The sequence below is a fragment of the Pteropus medius genome, unplaced genomic scaffold (genome assembly GCF_902729225.1).
Source record: "Pteropus medius unplaced genomic scaffold, Ma_sr-lr_union100, whole genome shotgun sequence".
Taxonomy (NCBI): Eukaryota; Metazoa; Chordata; class Mammalia; order Chiroptera; family Pteropodidae; genus Pteropus; species Pteropus medius.
The window spans coordinates 10,770,907-10,797,377 of NW_024351730.1; the positions used below are offsets into that span (position 1 = coordinate 10,770,907).

General features: G+C 34.6%; 1 protein-coding gene and 2 pseudogenes across 9 annotated transcripts; all 3 read right to left on the reverse strand.

Annotated features, from left to right (window-relative positions):
- On the reverse strand, positions 1-26,412 carry AASDH (aminoadipate-semialdehyde dehydrogenase). Of its 9 annotated transcripts, none has more exons than XM_039845274.1 (16): positions 26,310-26,375; positions 25,591-25,692; positions 23,713-23,982; positions 22,395-22,515; positions 18,840-19,153; positions 16,517-16,709; positions 13,051-13,292; positions 12,572-12,678; positions 11,883-12,055; positions 11,242-11,434; positions 10,514-10,629; positions 8,703-9,501; positions 4,411-4,574; positions 2,834-2,956; positions 2,176-2,307; positions 1-495 (listed from the first exon to the last, which is right to left on the reverse strand). In XM_039845274.1, exons 3-16 carry the CDS (start codon positions 23,940-23,942, stop codon positions 106-108), a joined length of 3,297 nt encoding a protein of 1,098 aa, XP_039701208.1. In that variant the 5' UTR covers positions 23,943-23,982; positions 25,591-25,692; positions 26,310-26,375; the 3' UTR covers positions 1-105. The 9 variants fall into 9 exon arrangements, with proteins under 9 accessions (XP_039701208.1, XP_039701205.1, XP_039701207.1 ...); XM_039845271.1 differs by having other exon boundaries at positions 26,188-26,374; XM_039845273.1 differs by lacking the exon at positions 25,591-25,692 and having other exon boundaries at positions 26,310-26,412.
- On the reverse strand, positions 1,822-1,940 carry LOC120588445 (uncharacterized; annotated as a pseudogene).
- On the reverse strand, positions 3,544-3,978 carry LOC120588098 (40S ribosomal protein S15a-like; annotated as a pseudogene).
- Positions 26,413-26,471: the final 59 nt, after the last annotated feature.

Below are 26,471 nucleotides of genomic sequence, written 5' to 3' on the forward strand. Positions count from 1 at the left end.
AGCAAAATATATAATCTTTATTATAAAATAAGACTATTCACATGCTCTATAATGGTAAAATATTTTCAAACATCTCAGATGTATTCCAATAAAGACTGTACTTGATTACTTTTTATTGCCACCCAATAGATCCAGACAATAAACATAATTATTTCTACATCCAATAATAAGCATTGATTCCCAGACCACGGGAGAAGAGAAAACTTCTCCGGGAAGTTCATACACAGTTTGCAATTGTCCACTCTTAGATTCCAGGATCCACAGTTTCCCATCAGTAGATGCTGCCGCCAGTAACATTTCATTGCTACGATTATGGTTATGGAAAGCAAACGGTGTTGAATATACCCTTGAGGTAGTTTTAAATTTCCATTGGAGATGACCTTTCATACTACAACAGTAGATAAAGCAATCATGGGAACCAAAAAATATTTCTTGCTCTGATGTGGAGGTACATGGGGATGAAAAGATTGGTTCATTGGTAGAGAATTGCCAAACCTGAAGGGTGATAAAGGCAAGAATAATTCATTCATCTCATTTCAACCATTCTGTATATTAAAGCTTTATGAAATTCTTAATTAAAATTCAAGAGATGTAGGCTATTGAATGGTAACTACCTACAGAAAAAATTGGCTTTTTCTGAAAAGTAGTACCCTCATATTAGACCTCTGTCCCAGAAGTAAAATCTAGCACAAATTATACCAAATGTTCTTATTATATCAGTCATTGCTATGCATAATATTATGAAGTAAAACTGATTTAACCCCATTTTCGAGTTATTACTAGTATGTTCAGAGACTGAGTTCAAAAACAAAACTGCATTGCATTTTCAATGTATCTTAAGAACTGTTTATTAGAAACTACAATTTCTTAATGTAGGGAGAAGGAAGTAGGCTGAAAGGAAGAGTTTATGTGTAATAATTTAAATTAAAGCTTTAAACAAAAAGCTATGAGATGTGCATCTTCCCTATGGATATATACTATCTGCTGATTTCAAAGCTATGACTAGAGACAAACCTGTTGGCCAATATTTTGAGGAAAAGACACATGGAAGAAAAGGCACGAGTCTAAGGTAGTATTTATGAATGCAGAGTAACAGCATTATAAAAACAAACAAAATAAAGAGTGGGCATATTCATGAAATATGACTTATAATCTCATTTCTGTCCCTGACTTGGACAAAGCCATTTTAATCTTTCTATGATTCATCCAAACGAATAGGAGTAATAGCATTTAGCCTCTTCTCATTTCTTAGGAATCTAAAGGTGAGAATATATTCAAACTGCTTTGTAAATAAAAATATTAAGTGAATAAAATAAAAGATTCTGTCAAAAAGTACCTGTCACACAAAGCAAAAGAAACTGCTAGGCAATGAGGGGTGAACGTAGACTAAAGAGCATAAAGAATCAACCCTAGCCATCAACGGGCTTAATTAGGTTGGAGCTAGTACACTCTCAAGTCCACAAAGAATTCTCCCAAATCAACACTGCTACAGGAGTTGTGCCATATATGACAATCAACTGTGGGTACTTAAAGAAGTAGAGATTCTGCTCTCAACAAAAGATCTACTGTAATCCAGAAGGAGCCTACCCTGCCAGTCATGAAGGTGAAGGTAGGACCTCCGTACAATGGAATTGGGTTACACAACAGACTTTTGTTTTCATAGGAAAAGCGGGGCTCCTTTAAATTTTCATAAGCTCAGTAGAAGTTACAATAAAATTGGCTAAAAACTGGTAAATTTTTTTTTTTAGGCGAGGCAACCCTTGGTTGACCTCAGATAGCAAAGACTTTGTCAGCTTACAATCCCTTATTTTTTAATTTTTACGCCTACAGCACCTGGTCTTCCTACGTGGTCTCCCATCCAAGTACTAACCAGGCCCGACCCTGCTAAGCTTCCGAAATCAGACGGGATCGGACTTGTTCAGGGTAGCATGGCTGTAAGACTGGTAAATTTTTTTTTAATTGGGGAAGGGGAAATGACAAAAATATAAGTGTTTGGATAGAATCATTTAAATCTACTACAGCATCATTTACAAATTAAGAAACCCATGGCTTCACAATTAAAACAGAACTAGTTTTCAAAACGAGTTGAATAATGATGTTTAAAATTTTACTTCATTTGTCACCAACTACTGTGCCTTTGAGAAAGATATATAAAACAGAACTAAAAATTTTTACCTGTTCTCCAAAGTGAGTGAAGCAAAGTAAATTCCCATCTACACAGCCAATACAAACGAACTGTAGGCAACACCGTGGAGAGGAGAAGAGTGGTTTCCCACAGGAATGTTTCCAAACTCTACTCCCAGTGGCCTGTCATGGGCAAAAGGCAATCAATAGCATTTCAATCATTCTAATCAATTATCCTTTATTAAAAAACAAACTCATAAATGTCCTGGAGGAAAAGCTATCAACATCAGAAAATGCTATAATGACATGCTGACATTATAAATGAAGCTAGTACACATATACACAGCTATAAAATTAATCAGTGCTATTTATGCAAGCTAAGATTAAAACAAATCTTAGCTGTAACAAAACCAAGAAAGAAATAACACACATTAAGATCTATCCTTAATTTTTAATTTCTAACCATTTTAACTTATAATGTGACTGAGAAAATTCTGTCAATTTAAAAAAAAATAATAAAAGATGTGCACAGAACTTAGTTGATTTTTCTCATCTTTCTAGACTTTACGTCAATCATTTTTAATGAGTTCTTGCTCAGTGATATCAGGACTATATCTAACTGAAACTACTTCAATTTTTCAGGATTCAAAGCAAAAATAAAATAAAGAACAATAGGTAATAAAATCAATAAACATTATTTTATGCCTACTGGATGTACAGCCAGTAAAAGTCCTCCCAGTGTAGCAAAATACAAGTGATGTGGAATCAAGCTCAAACAAGGTGAAGAAAAGATAGTTCCTCCACATTTTAACTTCCAAACACACTTCTTTTTCTGAAAATAAGAAAGCAAATTAATTGGTTTCTGTTGGTGGTTAACAAATTCACATATTCTATCCCTCGTATGTTATGTCTATTTAGTAAGTTCTCATTTTGAATATACAAGTAATACTATAAAAATACATGTTCACTGTGCAGAATCAAGTTAGTATAAAGAAGACAGGCCACCACCCAGAGATAACGACTGTTAACATTTTAGCATTTTTCCTTGGTACACACACACACAGTTTAATATAGTTGAGATCATTCTGAATATATACTTGGTATCAAATTTAGCTCGTTTATTTGCTAAATCTCTTTAAATATTACTAAGTTAAACAACTTAGAAAATAAGACATCTTGGTGCATATATTTGTCCATGTTTCTGATTTTTTTGTCGGGATAGAATCCTAGAAGAATTTTACTGAATCGAAGGATCTGAAATTGTTACCAATGGCCAAACTTTTCCTCAGAGGCTTTATTAGTTACAACCTCCCAAAACTCTCCACAGCATTTAGTGTTCTCATTCTAATCTGATATCATTTTTTCCTCTTGAAGTTTTTAATTTTCATTCCTGATTATTATAAGTATGAAACATTTATTTTTATTTTTTCCATTGAGGCATTTTATTTGAACATATGTATTACATCCTTAGAAAAAGAATTTTCCCTCCTGTGTGCTTTCGTCTTGTTTCTTCATGGTCCATGATGCCTGCTGAAGTTGTCAGTACAATGAAATCAAACTTACAAGATGGGAGCAGGTTGTTCTGCCATTTTCCTAGATCTTTGAGTTGCACATCGAATCTGGAGCTGATCACTCCACACTTGTTTAACCTGCCTGTGAGGTTCACAACAATTTTCCCAGCTCTGTGATCATCAATGATTTCAAATTCGCCAATGTAACCATGCTTCATCATTACAGAAACCGGAAGATGACTTTGGAGCATGGCCTAATAAGAATCTGGCATTTGTCTCTCTTTTCAACATTGTTAATGCTCTTGAGTGCATCAGCCAGGATGTTCATGCGCACTATTATGGCGGCATGGAAAGATGGCAGAAAGAGGACTAAAAAGTATGAAACATTTAAATGCATTTACTAGCCACTTCTTCTTTGAGGTCTTAAGCATTTACATCCCTTGTTTATTTTTCTACCTGGATCTTTATATTTTTATTAACTTGTGGTTGCTATTTTCATTTATACTTATGAGTTTTAACTCTGTCGCATTTGTTTCAAATTTTCCTCCAATTTATTTTTTATTTTTGTAATTCCACTTTTTATTTTACGTAATCAGGTCTTATTGATATTTTCCTTTGTGACTTTTTTTTATTGTCAAGATGATAATTCTAAGTTCCTTATGTTAATTAGTTCCTTATTTTCTCAGACCACAATGCTAAACTTGGAAAATCATTAACATGTGCTCCCCTGGTCAAGAGCACCTGACAGTTTCAGGCTCCTCTACTAAATTCTTACATAAATATCCAAAGCATATGCATGCTGGTCATGAGATCCAATGTAAAGGAGTCCTGTGGTTGGATCCACGGCTGCTGAGCTTTTGACAGCATTCTCAGTAGTAAACATCCAGTATTTTTCTCCATTATGACTTTTCAGAACATAAATTAACCCGTTATAACAGCCTGTTGGGAAACAAATTAAAAGATGAGATTTAGATGTCACTGGACAATTCTTTAGCCTATATCATGACAATTTATATTTGGTGCTCTTTGTACTTGGGCTCCATGTTCAGCTCAGATTTAAATTTCAGCAATGTAAAGCAGAAACTGAATAGTAATCACTTGTGTAAAATAACCACTTAGTAGGTACCTTGTTTTTTAAAAGTACTGTTAAGGGCTTCACTATCAAGGAAACAGTGAATCATGCTGCAATGAAGAGAGGCTTTGACAGACCTGGGTTCAAATCTCATCATGGCCATCCTCAGGCAAATTACTCAGTGTCGCTGAGCCTCAGATTCCTTTTCTGCTGAATGCGGATACATCTACATCCAGGGTTATTGTGACAATTAGATAATATAATGTGGTAAATGCACAGTGCAAAGAAGATGTTCATGATATTCTAATATTAGCAACAGCCAATGTTTATTGAGCTTTTTTACCTTGTGAAGGATGCTATTCTAAGAATTTTACACCTATTAACTCACATAATCTTCACAGTGAAGTGAGTGCTATTATACCCACATTTTGTAGATGACAAAATTGAACCACAGAGAGTTTAAGTTAGTAGGCCAGAACTACTCAGCTAATAAGTGGCAGATCCAGGGTTTGAACAAAAGAGGTCAAACTCCAGAGCCTGTGTTCTTAGTAACAGACTGCTCTTCGCAAACTGTTGATATGGATGAGAAGATAGGGCAAGAGGCCCTGACTTGATGTGGCCAGAATAACCCAGGTGGAAGTAGGGGTGCTCAAAATCTATAGAGCGAAGGTCACCAGTGGTCTCCTTAGGGATGGTGAAGAGACATGTCCTACATGGTGGAGTAACCCCAGGACTCACAGGGTAATAAAAAATTCTTTTCAGTTTAGTTCAATTCCAGAAGAAAATCTTGTGACCTTGGGTTGGGCAAAGATTTCTTATTAGATATAACATCAGAAGGAAGATCCATAAAAGAAAAAAAATGATAAACTGGACCTTATTAAAGTTAAGAATTTCTCTTCAAAAAACACTATGTTAAGAGAATGAAAAAACGAACTAGACTGGGAGAAAACATACAGGACATCTGATAAACATTTATCCAAAATACATAAAGAATTCTCAAAACCCACTTAAATATGGGTAAAAAATCTGAACGGACACTTCATAAAAGATATAGATGGCAAATAAGCTCATAAAGAGACGCCATTATTAATCACTAGAGAAATGCAAATTAAAACCACAATAAAATACCACTCTATAACTATCTAAATAGGTAAAATAAAAGAAATTTTTCACTGGTGTAGACCACAGCTGCTGGAGACTCCCAGAGCCCACGCCACTGTGTCCCTCTGTAACCAGTGCCAACATACGCTCCTCCAGCACTGGCATCACTGCACATGCACACCTTGTATCTGGTGCCCCCGTAGAGCCTTGGAGCTGGTGCCCGGAAGTGGCATCCCCACATGATCCTGGACCCAGCATCACACTAGACACAACAGTACAGCCCAGGAGCCTGGTCCCTCACACCCACTTACAAGTGAAGATCTTTCCCTACAGAAGTCACTCCACAAAGTATGAAAGTGGTTGCTACTTCTTTAAATGTGAGGACACCAATGTAAGATACAAAGAACATGAAAAATCAGGGGAAGATGACACCACCAAAAGAACATGATAAATTTACAGTGACTGACACAAGAGAAATGGAAATCTACAAGATCTCTGACAAAGAATCCAAAGCGATTTTTAAAAGAAAAGCTCAGAGAGCTACAAAAGACACAGATAATTCAATGAAATCAGGAAAACAATACATGAACAAAAATAACCCAAATGAAAAATGGGCAAAGTATCTAAATAGCTTTCTCAAAAGAAGACATACAAATGGCCAACGGGTACATGAAAAGGTGTTCAATATCATTAGTCATCAAAGAAATGCAAATAAAACCACAATGAAATATCACCTCATACCTGTCAGGATGGCTATTATTTATTATTTAAAAAAAATTTTTTTTGAACTAACAATACCAAGTGCTGACAAGGATGTGGAGCAACTGGACCTCTCATACACTAATAGTAGGAATGCAAAGTAATTCAATTACTTTGGATAATACTTTAGCTATTTCTTATAAATTAAACCTACACTTACCATACAACCTCCCCCTTCTAGGTACTGACCCAAGTGAAATAAAAACTTGTTATTCACACAAAATCCCATTGACAAATGCTTATTGCAATTATTCATAATTACCAAAACTGGAAAGAACCCAAATGTGAATGGATAAACAGACTGTGGTACATCCACACAGTATAATACTCAGCAACAAAAATATAGCTGAATCTCAAACACATTCTGCTCAGTAAGAGAAGCGAGATTCAAAGGCTACATACTGTATGATGTCATTTATATGACTTTCTGGGAAAAGTAAAACTAGAAGGACAAAAAATAAACCGGTGGTTGCCTGGAGGTTAGAGGTGGGAGGAACAAGTACTACAAAATAACATGGAATATTTTTTGAAGTAATGCATTCTTGATTGTGGTAGCGGTTACATGAAGGTATGCATTTGTCAAAACTCAGAACTACATATTACAAGGGTAAGTTTTACTGCATATAAATTATATCTTAATTTAAAAAATGTTTTAAGTACTAAGTGACCGCTATGTGCCACAAGCTTTGAGTCTAGACACTTGGGATGCAAACAGTAATCTCCATGAGCCGACTGGGAGAAAACATAGACTGGGAGAAAACATACAGGACATCTGATAAACATTTATCCAAAATACATAAAGAATTCTCAAAACCCACTTAAATATGGGTAAAAAATCTGAATGGAAACTTCATAAAAGATATAGATGGCAAATATCGTGGATGAGGTATATAACTGAAAGTTTCCTGTAGTATAATTTGCAAAATGTAGGTGTTCAAAAGAGAAGGATCAAACAGAGATTCAAGTAGATCCCAGCTAGGACAGCATTAGTAGGGAGATATATTCCTAACCGCTGTCTGAAAAGCTTTGATGAACAGATTCTATGACCATATATAGTAAAACCTAATGTAGTTGGGGGAGTGAAAAAGGGAGGCATTACAGTTGGACCCCCACATTCCTAGTAAAGTAGAAGTCACCTATAATTTAATGAAACTGAGCAGCAGGTAGTAGCTAACACTAAAGAGCACTTGCCTGTGCCTAGCAATATACTAAAAGATTTATGTTGTATCTTTCATTAAATCATTTCAAAAGCTCCATGATGATTGTGGTGGTTTTCAAATACGTCTTCAAATTATTTGATACTCTTCCTTTCAAGAGCCTAGTTCTCCCTCTCCATGCCCTGAGTATGGGCCAGACTTAACGTGCTTCTAATGAACAAAAGTAAAAATTATGGTATGCAACTTTGGAGACTAAGTCAAAAAAGTACTGAATCCCTTCTCCAATTCTCCCTCTCTCCTCCCTCCTTCTCTCCCCTCCTCCTCTCTTCCTCTCTCTCTTTTTCACTCTCTCTGATCATCCACTCTGAAGAAAGTTAGCTACCATGTTGTGAGGGCATTCAAGCAGCCTATGGAAAGGCCCATGTGGCAAGAAATTGAGCTTCCTGCCAAGAACCAGCAAAGAATGGAAGCCTCCTGCTAGCGGCAATGTGAGTAGCCATTTTGGAAGCAGATTTTTCAGCCCAAGTCAAGCCTTCAGATGGCTGCGGCCATATGAGAAACCCTGAGCCAAAATTTCCAATTAAGTTGCTCCTAAATTCCTGACCCACGGAAACTGTGAGATAATAAAAGTTTGTTACTCTAAATGATTAGTTTGGGGATAATTTGAGATGCAGCAGCATGTTTTATTTATTATGCCCATATGCTCATGAGAAAACTGAAATTCTAAGAGGTTGAGCAATGTGTCATAGGTTAGAGAGCTGATAACAGCTTTAGAGGTAGGTTCAGACCCAAGGGCTCTAACCTAAGGCCCACACTGTGACAATTAGCAGATGGTTAACTATTCTTTGACTGCAACCAAATCTGCCACCATATATAGTTTTTTTTTTAATTTAACTTAGTCCTACTACCATTACCATATGGTATATTATCATATAGTAATTAAATTTAACTCTATTAATTTCTAATTCAAAAACTTACCCACTACAATAAAGTTTCCGCACTTAGATACACATGCTGAGGATTCAATTCGATCTCCCAAAATCTGTTCCCAGTTCACCTTCCCAGAGTAAAGGTCAAGTGCCATCATTTTATGAGAATGGGAGCCAATGTACACAGTTGCAGATGACTTATCAATAGCTGGTATTACAACCAGAGGCGAAGCATCTACACATTTGCCTGTGTCTGACCTCCACCTCACATGTAACTCCATTTTCTCAGCCCCTATCACAGGTGTTCCATCTTCATAAACTTTTGCAACACAGGTCAAATCTTTTGACTTCCCAATAAGAGCTGAAGGATTTAAGCTTTTCACATTTTGAATATTAGTCTGTGAAATTAAATCAGAAGAACAGGCTGAAGGGAAATGTCCAAACCTAGTTAAAAACACAGTAGTATTCAGAGCCAAAATCTGACTCCCTCTGCTCAGTGCAATAAAAGCATTTATCTCGGTGTCTAAATTTGAAGGCATGACAGATTTCTGATGTAAAGATTTTCCACTGGTTTCCTCTTGACTAACATCGTTGAATTTTCTTTTCGTGACATAATTCTTGCTAAATGTTATCAGATCTTCATCTGGAAACACTGTCTGAAGGATGTGATTATAAATCTCTAAAATGGAACTGCTAAGAATATTTTCCAGAAGCCCAGGTACTGATGTGCCAACAAGCTTTTCAATCTCACTGAGGAGCCGTACGGACTTTAAGGAATCTCCACCACTATTTAAGAAGAGTGAGTCATCGGGAATCTTTGAAGAATCTTCTGAGAGATTCAGAATAGACTACAGATGAGAGAAGGGAGAAATATGGTGAAATAAAGGCCTAAAATCAAAATAATTCAACATTTACAGGTAATATTTAGAGAGATGATAGTACCTACATTAATGGTATGGGCATAAGACACACAAAATAAGTATTTTTAATAAAATAAATTTTTAAATTGTTTCCTTTATAGTAAAGGAGACTATCACTATGCTACCAATTTTGTCACAAACTGAATCTAAAACTGCAAATTACACTTTTCTTTAGAGTAGTTTTTTTACCCATAAAATAGAAAATGATTTAAAAAATATTTGTTTTATTAATTATAAAACCCACAAGATACTAATAGCTGATATTTCTATAATATTGGAATAATATTCATCTTTATTTGCTTCATATAAATCCAAATTATTTCCCAAGAATCTAAAAATGAAGTGGATAAGACTTTTATCTAGGTATTTTCTATTTTCAGACAAGACTACACAATTATGTCCTCTTTTCAGAATCCTTTATAAAATTCCACATTTTATCTAAGAAAAATTCTATTAACCTATGGTTATAATAAAATATATATATATACATTTCAAAATAAGTTTTTAAAAAATATATATTCCCTTAAACAGAAACACATATGTTGTGGCTGAAAGTTTTTCTGGAATAATGATGTAAGCCTTTATACCACAGATTATGGTATAGCAAGATTTGGCTATTTTCTCAGCTCAGACAAGAGTGTTACTACACTCCACTGCCCCTCTTAGGAAAAAGTTATGTCAAGATAGGTTCTGTCTATTTGTGCCTTTTTTGACCATCTCACTTCCAATAAATTTCTTTATAGAGCTTAATTTAATCTTATAGTAAAGAACCTAACCCTTATTTTAATAAAAGTTGACTAAATGAAGCTATATACCACTTAACACCTGGGAAGCAATAACATTAATAGAAAATTTTATCAGACTTTTTAAGATGTTATGATTCCTTAAAGATATTAAATGACTTCTTTATAATAACAAATTGGCATCTCAAAAGTTGTACCTTCCACAAATGTTGTAATTTTTCCCAAAGTTCCTCTTTTCCATTGAGCTTACACTCAAACTTCAAGTTTGTGTACTTTAAATAAGTCTTGTTTAACTCAGAAAAATCAATTTTGCCTTAATATAAAAGAGAAATAATTTTTAAATTTCAGCTCAAACCCCTTCTATTTTGTTAGTCACAATATATTTTTCAGTGTAAATGTTAGATACTATAGGATAATTTGTCATAATCAATTCTAAAGAAAGCGGTCTCATGCTACCAAGAATCTCATGGGTAATACTTAGATAAGAAAAAAAAGGGGTAACTAATGATTACCTCATTTAAAGAGTTAAAGAAATGGTACTATTTTACCAACCAATTATTGCATTTTGAAATAAATGTTAAGATGAAATTGGGAACGCAATATAATATGGTAATTAAGAGCAAATGTTGCAAAATCAAACAGTTCCAGACAGAATTCCAACTGTACCACTAACCAGCAGTGTGATTGTGGAAAAATTTCTTAATCTCTAAGTCTTACTTTCTACTTCTGTAAATGGGAATACTACTACCTACTCACAGGATTTTCTGGAGATAAAATGAGTTAATTATACAAAGCATTTAACAGAGAGTCTTCCATAATATACCCCAGTATTACTTATAATAAGGATTTATGTATCCTTTAAACTATTTATGAATACAATTGGTATCATTTGGCACTGAAACATATCTGCTTCAAATTATTTTACCATGAGATGTGAATGGTAGAGAATCAATCAACACAAGCTCATCCGGGATTGCATAATTTGGAAGATGTTTCTCCAGTTCTTTAAAGATGTAATCCTTTACTAACTCCTTTTTGGACACCAAGAACAGAATTAATTTTTCCTGATTATACCATGTAACTGCACAAGACTCCACTTGCTGAAGTCCTTCAGCAACCTATAAGAGAGATTATCCCAATTTGCCAATTAGGACATTTAAAAATAAACTTCCTAAATGTTCTAACTCATTATGTCTGAAATCAATACAGTCAAATTAAATTGTGAAATACATTAGAGATTTTTTAAAAATTGTTTGCTATTATTACTATTACCAGCACATAGGGTTCTTAACATTTTTAAAAAATAACAGCCCCTAGAGAAAAATAAACCAATTAATTTTCACAGTTATCAAAATCCATTTTGTCAAAAAACAAACAAACAAACCCTTCTCATGCTGGGAATAAGGGGCACACTGAATTATCCATACCTTATATTGTAATTCATCACTAATACAAAAATCTTAGGTTTAAATCATACTGACAGAGAACCCTGGCATAGAAAATTAGTGGTGGCTGCCTCTAATACGTACATATATCACTGAATATTTAATATTTAAATAGTTCTACCTGTTGCACAAGATCAATGTTAAGACGTTTGCCATGACGTTTGATCTGACTGTCCTTTCGTCCTAAGAAAAACATCTCTCCATTTTTCACAGTCACAAAGTCTCCTGTGGCTCTCATTGTGCCAAGTGGTACTGTCATTTCACCATCAAGAAAACATACTCTGTTTCTGCCGCCTTCACAAGATATAAACACCAATGTAATAATAAAAAAAAAAATCCATGGAAAACGTATTAAAAAATCAACAAATCAAGAACATCTCCAAAATTTGTTAGTTTCGAATTTTTAATATTTTTAAGAAAAGGGAGGCTCAGCTTTAAATATTATCTGATAAAATTAGTTAAAATAACCTCCAGTAAAATAAGAAAAAGAATTTAAAAGTCATTTCCAAAAATATACATGTGATTTAAAAAATTCTTAAAACACTGATTAAGTAGAGTTTTGGCTATAAATATAAAGATCCAAATAACAGATCAAAATTACATTTATATCTTTCCTTAGAATATTAGACAGTGTTATCTGAAATAATCGTGGTAACTTATTAAATGTTTCATGACTATGAAGATGAGATTAAAAATTACCATCACTGAAAAGAATACTGCACATAAGAAAAACTGGAAAAAGAATGAAATTAGAACATCAATTATTTTCTTGAAAAAAAAATTATTCTCGATCAATAAATATAAAACAACCTAAAAATACTTGGCCATTGCCTTCTTGAATCGTGAAACCATCAGTATCTCTCACTTCAACTACTGTTCCATGCAGTGGAAATCCCAGTTGTACAGGCAATTCACATCTACATGAAAACATAACAACCCAAACCAGATTTAAAATTTTTCATTTGAATAGAACATTTTCCAATGTATTTAAATCACATTGTATCAAATAAAGATACAAAAGTTTGTATTGTGTTATAATTCAAAGACTGCCAAAAGGAAAAAGTTAGATAGAAAGGTTAGCATCTGTTATTCATTGCTGTTTAGTTACAAATATTTCTAGCAGGATGTGTAGCACCAGTTATAATAAAGGTTCTAGATTCCCAACTGAAAATTCTAAATAAAATAGTGTTTCTAAAATTATTACCCCAGTGCCTAGCAAAAACATTATTAGTGTTAAGATACTGGAAAAATAGTTTCACTCTATCCTACTTAGTAATTAAAACCCTTACTTCAAAGTAGAGCTGAGAACCTTCTCTGGAATCCTGTAAAAAGTCGCCCAACTGGAAACCTCTGTGATACCATAAACATTAAATATTTGAGTCCTGTTGCCTAGTTCTCTCCAGCTTTTGAGAATAGTCAGTGATGGAAATGTCTCACCACCAAGGGCTAACACTCGAAGAGAAGTACTGGCTGATAAAACAGTTGACTTGATAAGCTGAGACCCAAATCTTCTAAGCAATGTTGGTGTTGCCTGTGAATAGAATAAAAATAATTTATTTCTTCCCTTCACTTCTTTAAAAAAGTAAACACTGTACTGATTCAAAGCTTAACACTGGGAGCCCACACGGAAACTGAAGCTGTGTTTATTATGGCGAATCATATTTGAAAAACTACTGAGGCAGCATTATCTTCTTAATGTAGACATCAATTTTGCTTTGGCAAAAAACTTAAAAATATTAGTTATGTTTCATTGTATAATTTAGACAAAAAGGTTTAAAGATAAAAAGGATAGATATCTATAAAATCAATTCCCATTTCCTTTCCCATTATCTCTATGTAGAAAAGTATATAAAAGGGTTAAAAAAATGTACCTAAGCAAAACAATATGAATATTTTTAAAAAGTTTTATTGAGGTATAACTGACATATGATAAATTGTACATATTTAAGATTATACAATCTAAATTGAGACACACATATTGATATATCGATGAAACCATCACCATAAGCCAAATAATAAACATATCCCTTCAACCCTAAAATTACCTATGTAATTGTAATTCACCCCTTCAACTGGATCCCTTCTCCAGACAACCACTGATATACTTTCTTTCACTAATGATCAGCTGGCACTTTCTAGAATTTTCAAAAAATATAACCATACTACATGTATTCTGTTTTGACGTGGCTTCTTTCACTTAGCATAAATACCTTGTGGTTCTTCTATGTTGTGTGTATCAACAGTTCATTCCTTTTTGTCTTAGTCTGTTCAGGACAATAACAAAATACCACAGATTGGAGAGGTTATAAACAACAAAAATTTATTTCTCAGTTCTTGCAGGCTAGAAGTCCAAGATCCGGGTGCCAGTATGGTCGGGTTCTGGTGAGAGCCCTCCACCAGGTTATAGACTGCCAACTTCTTGCTGTGTCCTCACATGGAGGAAGGGGCAGGGAGCTCCGTGGGATCTCTTTTACAAGGGCATTAATCCCATTCATGATCCCATCTAATCTCCACCTCATGACGTAAGCACTCCCAAAGACCCCATCTCCTAATACCATTACACTGGGCATTAGGGTTTTAACATAGGAATTTTGGGGTGGGAGGATTCACTCAGACCATAGGGCTTTTATTGCTGAATGGTATTCCACTGTATAGATTAGGGCTGGCTTTTGCATTTCCATATAAAATTTAGGACCAGATTGTCAATTTCTACCCCCCCAAAAAAGTTACTAGGATTTTGATAGGGACCATGTTTGATTTTTAGATTAATTTGGGGAGAACAGTAATCTTGACAATATTGAGATTTCCAATCCATAAACATGAAATGTCTTCATTTATTTAGCTCTTTTATAGTTCTCAGTGTACAAGTCTGGCTCTTCTTTAGTTAAATTTATCCCTATTTTATTATTTTTGATGTTATTATGAATCCATTTATTTTCTTAATTTCATTTTTGGATTTTTCTTTCTATTACACAGAAATAGAGTTGACTTGGTATACTGATCTCACATCCTCCAACCTTGCCATACTTGTTTACTAGTTCTAGCAGTTTGCCTCTCTAATTAAAAGGGTTCACTTTTAAAGGGTATCGAGTTTAAATAATACAACTTTGTTACCCAGAATATACAAAAAACACCCAAACATATTTTAGGTTTGTAAGAAACCAAAATTGGGCCTTTCTTTCCAAGAGAAGAAATTCTTTATTCCTTAAACAAATAAAATAGGTCCTTAATTTCCTCAAAAGCTGAGTCCATTTCACTTTGAGGACTTTCTCCAATAACTCAACATGTTCTATCTTTTCCCGATTTTCAAAACTTTAGTAGTATGTATTCTCTTTAAGAGGTTTTAAGATCTTTTAAGATCCTTAGTTAATATCAAATTATGTTTGGGTAAGGTTATTTGTAAATAAAATCTGTACGAGGAGCTCTTTTAAAATATACACATTTATTTTTTTTTATACATTATTAAGGCAAATATATAATCATATATATTAAAGCAAAAATCCTTGATGAGACATCATTTGATAAGAAATTTGACTTTGGAAGGAAAAGATGAACCCTGACTACAAAGCTAAAATTCATTTCGTGCCTTATACTAAGGAAAGGATAGGTTGTCAGCTTCTAAACCTCTTTTCCATACTCAAACCAAGTCAAATGTGATCTGATAATATTTCAAAATGAATATTGTTAAATATAATCACTATGAAACTATACGAAAAATTTGTGTTCTGGGAAGAGAGCTAGTAAACGTATATGTTTCTCAGAAAGATCTACGAGCCTCAAAAGGTTAAAAAGTATTGCTAAAGTAAATTTATCTGAGATCGTACTAAAACATTAAGCAAGGGGCTCACACTTAATGAAGCAGAGCTCATTGATTTGACATAGAAGGAAAGTCTTCTGATTCCTTTGACAACTATCACTCAAATCTATTAAAGTACTTTGCAAATGTTTCCTGAAAACTATGGATTCACTAACAGATGAGAATTTATAGCCACAGATACCCAGCAGGCTATACTCACATATATATACTATACACACACACGCACACACACACACACACACACAAACACACATACATATGTATGTAAACAGACATACACACACAGATATTTTTTAAGATAATAAACACATTGCCTAAAAATAAAGTCAATATCAAATTTTGTCTTTGGGGCAGAAATTTAATATCCTCTTGAGTCTCATACTAGATATAAACCTGATATTTTTAGTTTATTATGATATGCATATAATTTTGTTAATTCTTTCTAGTATCTTTAATTACTTGCAATTCATATCTTAAGGCTTGTGTACTAGTGATACACTTTCAGATATATATTTTTTAAATCTTTAAAAATGCTGAACTTAAAGTTTCCATAGATTAATGTAAAATATGCTGATGTAAAAATCAGAAAATCTAAATTTCTAACTCAAGTATAATTTACCTTAAACTAGTGGGAAACACAGTAAGCTTTAAGACAAGAGAGGCAGCATACCCCAACAGATCTGAGTGAAAGTCAAGTTCCTCTAGTTATTATAGTATGTACAAAATACACAATAAAAGAATTTTCTAGACAAAATTAACTGATTTTTTTCATTCTCAAACAAATAGCAAAGTGAGATCATCAGGAGATAGCCTTTGATAATCTCACTAGATTATCATTAATCCATTATAAAGAACTATAGGAATACAAAATATCCTCTACAACACTTAAAATAGTGAATAATGAAGGACAAAATATTTCACGTACTCCAAAAATGTACCTGCAAAATAGTCACTCTGTGATGGGAAAAGAGAACAGCAGCTAATTTTGATGGGAGCACTTTGACAGAGGTTGGTACAATAAGCAGAGAAGCACCACTTGATAGAGCAACAAATATTTCCACAACTGAGGGATCAAAAGTCAGAGGTGATGCCAGAAATAAAACATCTTCTTGTGTGATCTCAAAAAGTACCCTAAGGCAAAACAGAATGTAGTTATGAGAAATGTCTAACATTTGGTAAACACATATCCTAAAAAAAAGTATTTATGACAATAATTTTTTGAGTATAAACCAGATTTTTATTCTCTTAAATTAATCACAATGGTGTTATTATAATTCTAAAACGTTTTCTTTATAAATGTAAGGATTAAAAGCCATTTCAAGCAATATCCACTTTTTATCATGACATATTTTATCATCTGTGATGGCTTTGTGTCAACTTGATTGGATTGAACTACAGTCCCCAGAATTCCCTTTGTAGTATATTTCCTGTTAGGGTAGAAGGCAAAGGATATTCTCTCTTGAGAGCTGGAGGACAGAGAGAGGCAGCTACCATCTGGTACCACCACCCACTCTTTCACCCAGTTATTCAATCAAAAACCAATCTAGCTGCCGCTGTAAAGGGATTTTGTAGATATGATTAAAGTCCCTAATCAGCTGATTTTAATCAAAAGGGAAGCTTTATCCTGGGTTTGCTGGATTTACTCAGTTGGTAGGCCTTTAAGAGAGTGTTTAGGTCATCTCTGAAAAAAGAGACTCCAAAAGAGCAGCTGAGTCTGCAATTATTCTCCCTGCGCACCCCCAGATCTTCTTTCCTGACTTACCTATGGATAAGCACATGCCCATGAGGTTCCAGCCCGCTCTTGATCATTCCTGATTGTTCTACTCCATAAACTTCAGTGTTGTTCCCCAGCCCCCACAACTATAAGCTAATTCCCTATTATAAATCTCTGATATATCTTTCTGGTTCTGCTTTTCTGGTAGGAATTTTGACTTATTCTATCCTACTTATTCAATGATGCTTAATAGAGACCTCTGACTCCCTTTTCCCACTATTTGGCAGAATACGTGTAGTTAGGTATTACAGAGTAGTGATCCCCAACCTTTTTGGCACCAGGGACCAGTGCTCCTATGAGAATCTAATGCCTGATGATCTGAGGTGGAGCTGAGGCAGTGATACCAGTGCTTGAGAGCAGCTGCAAACACAGATGAAGTTTCGCTTGCTTGCCCACTATTCACCTCCTGCTGTGCGGCCCAGTTCCTAACAGGCCTCAGACTGATACTGGTCCATGGCCCAGGGGTTTGGGGACCCCTGTTATAAAGCATGGGTAGTCAGTGTTGATCCAATGGTGCTGCTTCAATTTGAACACAAAACCCACTTTTATCTGGCTTCTCCTGAACTTCAGGGATTACTTTAAAAGCAAGAATTACCTTAACTTCAAAATATCTTTAGTTATGGTATTGTAGGAACCTACTCAGAACTCCAGAGTTGGTATAAAGCTTATTTTAAGCTGAAGACATTTTGGATTCAACAGATGCAGAAATAAGGCTTCTTGGAGCTTCCCTTATGTGACTAACAGCAGAAACTTCTGGGAAATGAGGCTGCCATAAGTTCCCTCTTCGGGGTGGCTTTTATTCCCAAGAAGGAGACCAAGAATAAACATACCATAAATCCCCTCTGTAGGGAGTTTCATGGCCCTAAAGCAGGAAAGACTACTCTGATGGCACAGACCAACATCATCATAAAGTATCTTAGCTCCCATTTTCTTTCCTAAAGAAACTTACCTGTTCTTCCCACAAAAGCCTTTTCTCTCCCTCCCTTCCCCTACTAAGTCAGGTATATAAGCCTCTAACTTTAACCTTTTAATGATGGAGTTCAAAACATGCTACCCCAAAATATGCTGCTCTGGTATGACTATTTTGAGTTAAAGGCACTTGAAAATCAGCATATGCAAAAAAAAAACACTATGATCTTCCCTTTTTTCATAAAAGCAGGAGCTGAAATTCCCACATGAAAGGTGTCCTCCCTTATAAACAGGAGGAAAGTAACATTCTTATCATCAAGGACTAGAAGGTGAGACTGAGATAATTCTATACAAATAGACCTTGGTAAAATAATTATCTTTCGTTAGCCTCCCCACTTAGTTTAGTCACTTTTCCATAATCGCTTCTCTTTGTTCAACCTAATATAAAAGCAAGCAGGTTTTGCCATTTTTTGGTCTTCATTCCTTATGAAGGACCCTATGTCACATAACACTCGTAAAGTTGACCCTTGAACAACATGGGGTTACAAGTTCTGAAGGACTCTAAAGACAGAACTCACCGAAAATGCTGGATGTTTGGCACTATACATGCATGAGGGACTCTGACAATCTTAGGTATCCCTGTGGTGCCTGATGTATGAAGAACATAGGCCAAACAATGCTTCAGCCTCACATCCATGTGCTCTTCTGACTTTTCTTCTTTGCTGTTCTCAGAACTCGTGCCGTCTGTCACTTTTTCATATTTCTCTTTTCTATCATTTAGCATCAAGCTCACCTCAACATTTTTCCAGTAAAGTCTGAATAGTACTAGGTCATTATGTTCTACTGTAAATGTATCGTAGTTCAATAATGTTTCATAGGAAGATCTGAATTTCTGTTATGTGGAGAACAAAGTTTCCAATATGTTAAAAGACATTCTTTTTTTACATAGAAGTGATATAAAGTATTCATTTACTCATTCAACATGGCTTTTTTCTTTTTTTTTTTTTTGAGAACTTGCTATACATCCGGGGTTAAAAAAATAAAGTAGAAACCTCCAAGAGTAAATGCTGTCCTTACTTTCAAAGTCACCTTCAAAATAAACAGACATATAAAAATATACAACTGCCGTGCAATGTCTTAAGTGTGATAATGATACATGCTTAAAATGTTAATGGGAACAGAGGAGGCTGAATTTAACTCTGCCTGGAACATCAGAGATTGATTCTTCATATGAAATATTTGTGTTATAAGTAGCCATTCTTCAAATAAAGAGGGGTAGTTCAGGTGAACAGCCAAATAGAGTATATGACCCTAGAAAACTGCTGTTGTGGAGAACATGAAGCATCCAACAAGCTGCAGAATTGGGAAAGGGGAAGAAGGTAAGTAGTGCTGTTAATGGGAGATGAGACAGATGAGATGCTAATCCTTAACACCATTGCATACTCAACACTGAGTTTAGATCTTATTCTATAAGCAATGGGATCAAATTGAAGGTGGCAACAGCATAGACTATATTTTACTTCATCAAGACTCTGATAAATCAAGAGCCAATCCCGATATGCTATATGGACCTGAACTAGTCTGTTGCAACAAGAGTAGACAGAAAGAATCTATGAGCAAAGAATCAATAGGGCGTGGTAACTTTCTGGATATAGAGTAAGCCTAAGAAGATTGTTGAGTTTCTGGGTCAGGTATTTGGTAGATGGAGATAGATTAATATGGAAGTAAATTCGGATGAAAGATGCTAAATTCAGTTTGTATATGCTGAAAGTGAGGTTCCTTTGAATTTACCTTATTAGGTTGATAAAAAAGCAGCTCAATGAAATATAACTTAAATTTTCACATTGAAGAAATCAATATAAATGAGAGGAAAAAGTCACAACCATTTGTTGTATATGTATTAGGGGTAGGGTGTGATGTGGCCTGTAATATTAAAACAACTAAGGGCCTATACATTTCTAAAGACAGCTCAAAACCATCTTCTGCCATTAAAATTTTCCTATTTCTACTAGGTTACATTTACTTCATCTAGGACAATATCAGACTATATAAACTTTACAGATTTGGGAGTATTAATCTTTTTTCTCCAACTAAATTATAAGCAGTTGGAGGGCAACTTAGGTTTCTTCCACATACCAATGCCCTCCCAAACAATCTGATTCTGGTGCAGGGTTTCTCACTGTCAACACTATGACATTTTGGACCAGATACACCTTTTGGGGATCTGTCTTGTGTCTTTTAGGTTTTTTTTTTTTTTAAACAGCTTCCTTGTCCTCTATCCACTGCCATAATGACATAACACCAGATATGTCAAATGTCTCTTGGGATGCAAAGTCATCTCCAACTGGGAACCACTGCTGTAGCAGATGCTAGGCATACAGTAGATGCTCAATAAATTCTTCCCCACTGTTCCTGTGTTAAAAGAAGGAAGAACACTTATACCATTATCCAAGTCATGGAATAGGAAGAAAGGTATATTCTATGGGGTTTTGCTATGTGCCCAACTCTTTCCTATAAGTAGTTATTTAATTCTCATACCCAATCACCTCTTATAAAACTGTCACCAAGGTTGTTAAGAAATATAAATGTCACATCCCTGTTTTAGTTTTGCTTTTGACTAGCAGGCTGATAAAAGCAGAGGAGTGCAATCCTTACTACAAACAGGGCGTTATAAGCTTAAAATAAGAAGAGATCTGCTATAGCAAGATAGTAATGAACATTCAGCATATATACAGACAAAGTGAGACAACAATGACTGAAAAGGGGAGGATTCAAAAATCCAAAGTCACAAAGGGGAATGGAGATAAGGCACATGCAGAAGAAAAGGGACGACTGTATATATACAACTATCTTTGTCATATTTGTAATAGTTTTGCTAACATCAACAACAAAGGAATAACCAATTTGAGGAGCAGAAGAGAAAACTTCGGCCAGACATTAATATATGTTTATTTAGAAAATATTTATTAACCAAATCAATACTTTAGTTGTCTCTTTCTAGAGGCTTTACTCTAATACAGCAGTCCTCAATCTTTTTGGCACCAGGCACCGGTGCTCCTATGAGAATCTAATGGCTGATGATATGAGGTGGAGCTGAGGAGCTGATGCTAGTGATAGGGAGTGAATGTAAATACAGATAAAGCTCCACTTGCCTGCCTCCTGCTCACCTCCTGCTGTATGGCTTGGTTCCTAACAGGCCATGGACCAGTACTGGTCTGGGGCCCAGGGGTTTCGGGACTCCTGCTGTAATACCCATGATATTTTAGGAAGTTCTCCATATAAGCTTTTGATACTTATTATCATATATATAGATAAAGCTGGACATATATATACACATATAGGTGGAATGCATTTAAGTTACCTCCAAATATATATCAATTTGGATAAGAAATGAGTAAAAACTGGCTAAACTGAATATACTTCCTTTAATGTTCTTCCTTTCTCTGATAAAATATTTTATAAACAAGAAATAAAGAAATAATAATAAAATATCGGCTGCGTCTTGCTGAACATATAATAGCAACTCTTGCCCTAAAGCAGTATTTCTTGGCTAGATCTTTGGTTGGCAGTCAAAAATTTTAAAAATGTAATACATTTAATTTTCCAGAATGGTTTGGTCTGAGTGCCAATCTGTTTCTCAAAATCTAAGCTTGGTTACAATTCTTTAATGTTGTTTGCCCACTGTAAATTGCCATAAATATATGGAAATAAAAGTTTCAAATATTACAAAATTTTCCTAGGATAGAAACAACTTTGAAAAGAGAAAGGAAATTCAAAACAGTGTACAATATATTATTATAAAGCTAGAATACACGTTTGTACCATTGAGCAGTGTCTCTTAATAGAGTGTGGGGAAGCGGGCTGGAGAGCAATTCCAGGAGACATTTGGCAATGTCTGGAAACAATTTTGGTTGTCGGATATCTGGTGGGTGGAAACCAGGGATGTTACTAAACATTGTGAAATGTATAGGACACTCCTCACAACAATTACCCAACCCAAAATATCAATTGTGCTGAGACTGAGAAACCCTGCAGAGTTATTAAATTCAGAAATCAAGGGGAGGATGAAGGAAAGACCCTTCAACTGAAAGAAATGTAACACATAAAAAATAATTTAAATATATGATACTTACATTAATTTGCTGTTTTTCAACAAGAATATACTTTAGATCACATTTTTTCATAAAATGAGTTGATAATGCTGGTGATGCATCTGGATCAACAGGAGCATAAGCAGCAGGGACTTGGAGTATTCTAAAGAACAAAGTATACAGTCAGTATAGAATGTATGTTGAAAATAATCTTTAAGCATTTCTATTTTTCTAGGTAATTTGTTATTGACTTTATCAGAATTCCCAATGTTTCTGTTGACACATTTTTGTTTATAGGCATTTTTATCGGGCTCTTACGACTGAATATATTGAGTACTTGCTATATTAAATTCACATCGCATATAGAGAAATCCAGTATTTTTTAAAGCTAATGTATTAGAGTATTATACACTTGGTTAACTGGCTACTACTAAGATACCAAACAGGAAGCAGTGTCCTTTTTATCTATGTAAGATAACATAAAATAAGCTTAATATCCAAATATAACTTATTGGTATGCAGATTAATAGAATCTGCATACTAAAAAGACATATTTCACCCAAAACAGTATTCTTTAAAAGGGAAAAAAAAACCTTTAAATTGATTTGTAAGTGCCGATACTTAAATAAAGATCAAGGATAAGTTGTTTTAACTTAAAGTACTTTGAGGCACACTTTAGAGACACTAGATCTTTGCACATAGCAAATTCTCAATAAAATTTTGTCAGTGCTTGAAAAAATTTTTAACTTTTTTTGCTTTATATTTATGTAATTATTCTACCAAAAGATGTACTATGGGATGAATATCAACTTCTCTAATTCTTCACAGCTTTTATTTATTACAGAACCCTAATAGAGAAATCACTGTATGAGGATAATATTCCAAACAACTTAAATGACTGAACATTTTGCAAATATTTGTTTAATTAATATCTTCCTCAATTCACACCTCAATTTTTATCCAAAAACTTTATCCAATTTTTATCCAAAACCATTATCCAAAAACTCTCAATTATTTATTCATTTATTTAATGAATATCTGAATACCTAAAACTTCAGTCTTGGGGTATTTCTCTCATCTAACATCAAAGGTTATGACAGCTTTCCTTTGGCAGACAAATGCAGGCCTTCTATTTTGGAGATATTTAAATGTTCTATTACTGAAAGCTAGTCTCTCCTAAATAAGCTCATATTAATTAAAAATAATTCTAGGGGAAATATGAACTCCTTTAGCCTCTCTATAATTGACCAAGCAATATAGAAAAATCCAATAGTAAACAACAGTAACTTGCAATATAGTCTATGTATTAAAGTATTATAAATTAGAGTAATATCAAAATTTTAGTTCTAAAACATATTACCCTAAAATCCAAGAGGGTAAGTTTATCCCAGGATGGCAGTAGAGACCAATTTCCCGAATTTCTTGAAAGTCACAGTGTAATAGCAGAAAATCTGATAATTCTGAGGCGGTATTCACCAGAGTCTTGTAGGTGTAATAAATTGGAGACTGGTCATTGCATTCATCAAAACACACAGCTATTTTATCTGAATAAATGGAGGCAGCCTGATGTACCAGTTCCTGAAGAGTCATTTCACTGAAGTTCACTTAACATCATTGGTAGCAGAGAACTCTATATATAGAAATGTTAGGAGGACAGGGTATTTTAGGAAGCTGGTTGGGGCAGAAGGAGAGAGAGAAACTTCTATACAATCACTCCTCACAACAATAACTATATCGAAGACATACAATTAATGAATCTCTGAACTTATGGACTATCTATGGTAACTTTGCTGAGAACAATGAAGTTGAAAATTAATCTGATACGATCATCCTAATTCTGGATCAGAGCTGGAAAAATGTTTGGGAGAGTATATATAGATGAGGATGAAACAGGTAGAAATATAGAATTTTCTTTCAACTAACTACAGTGTAAAAAATATATTAAAAAATTAACCAATAAAACAAAATCTAGAGCAACGTACGCTTAATTTTTTCATTTTTCTTCAGCTATTGTTACAAATTGATGAAGATAAAGTGGTTAAGACCTGTATGATGACTTTGAAAAGACTAATGCAAATAAAGCCTACTTTTAGGAACTGAACTTAAAGCAAAATCAACTATTGATATCAAAAAAGGAAAAAAAAATACCTATTTCCAATCCACCCAGTTTTACATAAAAACTGTGCTAATTATTGCTTATTATAATACTTCACATGTTATATCATTTTTATAATTAAGAAGTTCTTCATACTCTTTTTGATTTTTAAATTGCCAATAAATTCATTAAATTAAGACTAAGTATAGTATAACAACTCAATAAAACATTATATCAATACAATGTTCTCTGGACTTCTCAATGCTGATTAAATAAAAAGATGTGAAACAGTATTTCATCAAAGAAACTTTAGGGATCTCTAATTTTTAAAAAAACTCAAAACTGCTAGTATTTCCTTGAAGGTGAAGGTGATATTTTTCTCCTTCTGTGAACTCTAAATTCCAGATTTCAAAGCAAATAAGATTTCTCAAGTAGATTATTTTAATTATTCAAGTTGTTTTTATTTGTTCCTACTTACTTGAACTGATTTTTCTACTGATTCAAAATAAAATTGCATCCATGTCATTTAATATCAATTAGAAAAACAAAACATTCCTACAAAGCAAAATGAACCAGTAACTGCTGAGATCCATAAGGTTTAGAAATACTATGATTTCTAATAATTTTAGTACTTACATTATTTCTTTTTAGTAAACATTTCTATAAATACTATTTTGTGATGCACGAGATAAAATGTTAAGCTTTACTCAAAGACAAATGATCATTGTGTAAATATAAGGAAGACTTTCCATAGCATGCACTAAAATTATGGGGAATGACTTCGTGAGAAATCTTCTGCTACTCTCTTTCCGATGTGGGTGAAAACTGCCTTCAGTATAGAATGTATTATACTAAGGCATTCTTACGAAAATTTATAGTCAATGTGCAAAAAAATAATGCATTTTTAAAAGCAAAAACACATACAGCAGTTAATTTTCCACTTGAGAACAATCTAATATATTATACTCCAAAATTACTTGACATCACAGGGGCAAGATTATAAAATGAATTAAATTCTTAAAAAAGAAAATGCTATTTTTATAACAAATTACTACACTCACCACATATATCTATACAATAATTAAGATGTTTTTCTACTTGTAATCAAGTTCCAGTGGTTGCTACAGAGAATTAAGGCCAAACCTATTCTTGCTTAAGGTTTTTCATTTTCATTAGCCAAATGATAAATATAGTCTCTCCAGTAAAGAATACTATACTTATCGGATGCTCAAACATTTCTTGGACCTTATAAGGAGAAAAAAATGCAAAATCTGATAAGCAGATCTTATATGGGATCGTTAAGATTTCTGTTACTTTATTTACAACCGCGGAGGCTGCTGTTGAGTCCTTAGAGGTCTTAATAATGTCAACGAATGCTTTCACTTTGGGGACTCTCTCTAGGTTACTGGCTATTTTAAAGACCGATAAATAATCTATAAACTTTATTTTCCCGTATCTACTGGCTTAACTTAATTATGCAACCACGTTTTATAACAAGTATTATATAGCTTCCAAAACACTTTTTCATTAGATCTTCAAAACCAGCTAATGGTAGGTGGGGCAGGCTTATTTCTATTTGAATGAAGCGCAGGGGGTACAAGGCTGGGTGACCCAGAAGAGATCACACGGGTCAGTTCAGTCTTTTCAATCCGCCAGACACCACTGACTCAAATTCGAGGCCAGATGGTGTCCCTGAAGCTGAGCAAACCTGTGCGCAGCCAGCCCCAGGGCTCGTGGTACCTCGTCTCCTTCACACAAGTCCCTGCTGGACACCGCCTCCTGCTGCGACCGACTCAGAGGGCCTGTGGGTGGGCCGGAGGTCCGACCCTATCCAAACCCCCCAGCAGACAGACCCCAGACACCTCGAAAACGCTGTCTCCGCAAGCTGTAAAGACAGCCGTCGCACGGATCGCGGGGTGTCTGGGAGGCTCCGGCTCTGGGAAACCTTCCGTGTCGCCGCACTGACGTCACGGGAGCGACCCGCGCCGGCCGCGGCGCGCGCCCTGTCCCCGCCCGCAGCCGCA

Excerpts from the sequence above, each read along its gene's own strand:
- AASDH (XM_039845273.1), bottom strand. The coding sequence starts at position 23,942 with ATGACTCTTCAGGAACTGGTACATCAGGCTGCCTCCATTTATTCAGAT. Across the intron at positions 22,516-23,712 it reads TTACCCTCTTGGATTTTAGG|AATACTCCAAGTCCCTGCTG; the intron begins GTAATATGTTTT and ends TTTGTTCTTTAG. Across the intron at positions 2,957-4,410 it reads CATATGCTTTGGATATTTAT|AAAAAGAAGTGTGTTTGGAA; the intron begins GTAAGAATTTAG and ends TCTTATTTTCAG.